This window comes from Peromyscus leucopus, chromosome 4 (genome assembly GCF_004664715.2).
Source record: "Peromyscus leucopus breed LL Stock chromosome 4, UCI_PerLeu_2.1, whole genome shotgun sequence".
NCBI classification, from domain to species: Eukaryota; Metazoa; Chordata; class Mammalia; order Rodentia; family Cricetidae; genus Peromyscus; species Peromyscus leucopus.
In genome coordinates, this window is record NC_051066.1 from 77300466 (window position 1) to 77305734 (window position 5269).

The 5269-nt window shown below is 54.1% G+C and overlaps 1 protein-coding gene across 1 annotated transcript; it reads right to left on the reverse strand.

The window, feature by feature from the left end:
• Positions 1-680: 680 nt before the first annotated feature.
• Positions 681-3213, reverse strand: Fjx1 (four-jointed box kinase 1). The gene has a single exon (XM_028895032.2). It carries the CDS (start codon positions 2934-2936, stop codon positions 1581-1583), a length of 1356 nt encoding a protein of 451 aa, XP_028750865.1. The 5' UTR covers positions 2937-3213; the 3' UTR covers positions 681-1580.
• Between the last annotated feature and the right edge of the window lie 2056 nt (positions 3214-5269).

Here is a 5269-nt window from a genome sequence, read left to right on the forward strand (position 1 = left end):
TCCAAATGTCATGTACTAAAGTACTTACTGTACCCTTTCTTGTCCCAGGGGCTGCCTTGAGAAGACATGCAGTTACAACCCCCCCCCCCAAAGCAGCCCAAAAGCCACAGAGCACCAGAGGAGTCCAGATGTTAGAGATTATCTCTTGAATGCAGTGGAATGCATGCCAGAGATTAAAAGGCAGAATTAATTTATAACACTCTCTACCTGTTTGCAATATGCACTCAGCGTATTCTCTGCACACAGTGTTGCACAGGAATTACAACGTTGAAAATCACCTGCAGCATGTGACCACTGCAGTGAAGTTTAAGAGGTGGCATTTGTCATGTTTCAGTCCGCACATCTGGTTCTGTCATATTTACCAAACGATTAATATAGGAATACATTACAGTGAAATCCTTTCCTATCAATTTTAATTGCTAGGAAATGGAGCACTTTTCTCTCATCTCTCCCTATTCCCTTCCTCCCCATTCTAGGAGGAACTGTTTTCCAGTCCTAGGATTCATTTGAGTGAAGACAGGGAATCCACTCTTGCCTTTGTTAGATTCCCCAACCCCAAGCCCAAAGGGGGTGGATCTGCATCCTTTGTTTTACAAAGCACACCCACTAGCCAGAGAAAAACTGAACCTTATTCCAAAAGTAGATGAATCAGGAACCTTAATCAGATCAAACCATGGGAATTAAATTCTAAACTTTAAACTCCCTTTTATTGAAATATAAGTTTGTTTAGTCTATTTACACCACAATTTATGCACATATATACATAGAAGGCAAAAATCTGTCAAATAAAAAAGTTTTTCTTACTAAAAAATTAAAAACAAAGTAAAGTGCATGGAATTGATTTTTTTTCTTCTGGTGAACATCATCATTGTCATATTTTTGGTCAGCTGGGCAAAGCAGGAAGAAATTCATTACTAACTCTGCATACAACTAGCCTGAATTCATAGCCTTCAGGCCAAAATGACAGGAGTTGGGGAACAAGTCAGACAAATCGCTGGGGTCTGTAGGGCTCCCAGGGGCGGGGAAGTCTTGTTCTTTGTCCTATCCAAAGCTGTCCCTCAGCTTGGAGCAGTTATCTCACCATCGTGGCGCTGGAACAAAGGGAGAACACAAGAAGGGGGCTCCACCAGCCCGTGTCACAGCCTGCTCTGGTTCCACCCGCACTGTGGTTGATAGGAAATAGCAGAATTAACTCAAGGGCTCAAACGGAAGTTTTCCTTTTTGGGAAGGTGGCGGGGGAGGGGGTGGGTGGGGTGGGGTGGAGGGAGCGACAAGAAAGGACTGCATCTCCCATAGAGACTGCCATTCGGGGGGCCAAACCCCAGTAGCCAGTTTCTTCGGATCCAATCTCCACGCAAACACAGAAAAGCATCCTTTTAAAAAGCTGGGTGGAGGGAATGTTACACTTCTCGCCTCGGTGAGTTTGCCCTTCCAGAACTTGGAAAGGAAACCGCCTGGCATGAAAAGAAAGGGGCAAGTGGGTAAAACGCAAGTTTTTAGACAGCCTCGCGATGAGGCCACCGGGTGGGCGTTGGCCGGTTGGTGCTAGCCTGTGGCAGAGAAGACAGCCCTAACCCTCATCATTCATACCCCAGTCCCTCTCTTCCTCGGAGTGCCTTTAAGTCCCCGGGCCGGCGGCCGTACTTGGCCTTGCAGTGCAAAATGTGCTTGGCGAGGAAGTCAAGGCGGCGCTGTAGCAGCTGAGCATGGGGGTCTGCGAGCTCGGCCAGCTCTGGGAAACGAGGTTCGTGGCGAGTGTAGAGGCGTAGCAGCCGGGCCGCCGCGTCCTGACCCCGGTGCAGCTCCAAGACTCGCCTAGCAGTCCGCTCTCGGAACACACACACTGACTGTAACAGAGGCTCGTTATACTTGTCCCACATGCCGGCCACCCGGTAGCCGTGCACCAAACCCGCCTCATTGTCCAGAAAGACCAACGCCCCTCCCGGTCCTCGGTGCAGGTTGCTCGTTGCGCGGTGCATAACGCGTGGGTCCCATTGCAAGCTGAAGAGGTTGCTTACAAGCCGATCGAAGTTGGCCGTCAGGTAATCGAAGAGGATCAGATCGGTCCATTGTACCAGGTCCACCAGCTCTGCCTGGCTGAGGTTGGTCAGCTCGCCCCCGGCGTCGCGCAGGGGCCGCAGACGGCCGTCTTCTGATCGCCAGGGCTCGGGCACCACCACGTCGGTGAGGTTGGGCAGCCAGCGCGTCAGGCTCACCACGCTGCCCTCGGTCCAGTGCGCGGCGCGCAGCTCCTCCTGCACCTGTACCCACTGAGCGCCCCGAGCCTCCACCCGAGCCAGTGCCAGCGGCGGCACGTGGCGCTGGAGGCCCAGCAGGCGCGCAAGGTAGTAGGACAGGGCCTCGCCTTGGATCTGCTCCGGATTGATGCCGTAGCGTACACAGGCACGGGTGCCGTCGGCAAAGCGGGCTAGGCGGTTGGAACTGCGTCCGCAGCCTCCGCGATCCAGGGCCACTACCCGAGCACCCCGCACCACCTCCAGCCACGCTGCCGCCTGGGCTTCGGAAAAGCCCCGGGGCACCTGCTCCTCCAGGCCGCGGCTCCAGAAGACGCCCCCGTGCACCGCCGTGCGCTCCGCGGGCTCGGGCAGCCCGGCTGGCACGTGCCGCCTGCGATCGTCCGGGTGCCTCCCAGGCGGGTTATCTGCGCCGGCCGCCAGGGTGAGCAGCGCCCGGAAAGTTTTCAGGGAGCCGCCGCGGGCGTCCCACGCTAGGGGCGGGGGCAGAGGGAAGCGCGGCTCGGGCGCGGGGCCGCCACTCTGGGTCGGATGCCGGGGGAGTCGATCTTCGGGCGGCCAAGAGGCTGGCAGTTCGGTCCGTGGTGGCAGGAGCCCTCCCCACAGCGTCAGCAGCGAGCCCAACGCCAGCAGCCAGAGCCCCGCGGCGGCGGCGGCGGCGCTCCGCATCCTCCGCCCCATGCTCCTGCCGGCGCGCCGGTGCCACCGCCGCCGCTTCAAGCCAAGCCCGGGCGCCCGGGCGCGGGCGGTGAGGCGGGCCCGGCTGCTGGCTGGCTCCGGGACTTCGGGTGATGGAGCCCCATCGCGGCCGCGGAGCTCTGCGGGGCTCTGGCCAGCGCTCTGCTCGGGCGCTGGGAACTCGGCTCGCCGTGGCTTCCCAGCTGCTTTTGTATTTCGCTGTGAGACCCTCCGGCGGGCGCGATTCACAGGCGCCCAGACCACGTGGGAGCGAGGGGGATCCCCCTCCCCCTCCTCTGCCGCCTCTCCCCGCCCCCCACTCCCCCGCCCCTTCCCCTCCTCTTCCCCTTAAAGCGGCAACCGATCCTTCCAGGAGCGAGAGGTGGCCCCACGATAGGTTCAGGACTTTGGGGCCGGGTGGAAGCTGGACTGGCCGCGTCCGTGCGGGGGCGTCGCAGCGGGAGGGGCAGAAACCAAATCTAGGGCCTGGAGGTAGCCGCGCGTCCAGGGCTCTCGTGGGAGTTGGGTGATCGCCTAGTCCCCTTGCTTGGACTGTGCGGGCTCTTCGGGAAACTTCAGACAGACCCCCACCGCAGTCCAGGCGCTGCAGGGCAAGGATCAGGTCGGGTCTTTTTTGCAACCTCACTTGCTGTGATTCATGCTGCCTTATGTAAATTCCCGGGAATGTCTCGAGCCCTAGAGGATATGACTCCAGCCGGGAGAGGAACCATCTGTAGCCAATGACTTTGAACCTACGACCCATCTCCAGAGCAAGCTCCCCAGGATGGGTCACTGCAGGCTTAAGAGCAATGAGATTGGCCTCTGACTTTTTTCCAGGAATGCTGGGAATTAAACCTTGCCGTGCAAGTTGAACATCCAAGTCAGGTCTCCTGGTCACAGGCCACTTGGTTTTCTATTTACAAGAAAGTTCACTATATAGAAATAACGATATACAGACGGATACAAGCATTCTTTGCCAACATGCTAAATTTACTTTTTTAAATTGTCAATGTTTAGTCGCTCACTTGATTCCCAATTGTAAATTTCACCCAAACAAAGAAAACTGAATAACATTCGTTACTTACTAGTTTAGTGTAAAGGAGAAAGGAAGAGTGAGAAGGGGGGCAGTAGAGGAAAACTACAAAACAAAAACCCACCACAAAAACCAACGCATCTCTGTCCAGATCTTCTTGGGCTCCATCTACCAGAATATCCTTAGGAAACAAATAGCTCTTTCCCTTTCCTTCTTATATCCCAGATCTCAATTGGAGATTCACAGTCCTAAGATTGGGGCTGTGCGGGTGCGGTCCTCCTGAGAGCCAGAGTTGGTGGTGCTGGGGAACCACCCTGGGACCTGTGCCCGCTAGTCAAGTTCTCGGCCGCTGAGCTTGTTCATCCCCAGCCCTGCAGCCAGCGTTTAAACTCGGTTCGTTTCCCGTGGTGGTTCTTCCCTCTCCTTTCACATCACGCAGTGCACTGGAGAGGTTTCGGCTGGGCCACATCGGCTGTACTGTGTATATTTATTCTGGAGTTATAGGGCAGACAATGTAATGTTTGTGACAGAGACATCAACCTCCCAAAACAGCACTGACCCAGCACTGACCGGAGACCTACACCTTCGTGCGTTTCTTTCCCATCGATGTGTGCTGGCCGAAGTGTAGGGTCTTTGTTGAATATGTTCCCGACCACAGGGTTTTTTTTTATAGCTCTTATCTGATAAAAGAATTACAATGCCTCTCATATAGATCCAGCACAATATATTAATTCATTAAGAACTATTTTTCTTTTTGCCTTGTGCAAGCTCCCCCTCCTTTCCCTAGAGAGGAGGGACTCTTATCCAATTTTTATATCATTTACCAGCTAATATAGTATTACGTGAAATAAGTACTGAATCCGTTGAATTTCATTTTTGTCTTTTGGTTTAACTTCTGGGTGGTGGTTTTTTTGTTTTGTTTCCCTCCCTGCATTGGGTTCAGTGTGGGCAAACTGTAAGCAAGATCGCCACCTCGTGGGCATAATCAGAACACCATCTAATTAGAGAACTACATTTTATAGTGCGTGATTACATTCAGAATACTAAATGCCATTGTGGGACAAGTTATGTCCTGAGGGCAATGGGGAGGTTTAAAGTGCTTGGGGGCTCTGTGTTTTTGGCTGTTAGCAGAAGCTGTGAATGTGCAGCTCCCAATGATCCATCATTGTAAACTGCATGGGGAGTCTCTCTTGCCCATTGTTTAACAGTGGCCAGGGCACAAAGCCTGGCATTTAGTGGGTATTCAGCAACAATCTGCTGATTAATCTGGAATGAGATGGAACTCTGCAAGTAGCATTATCAA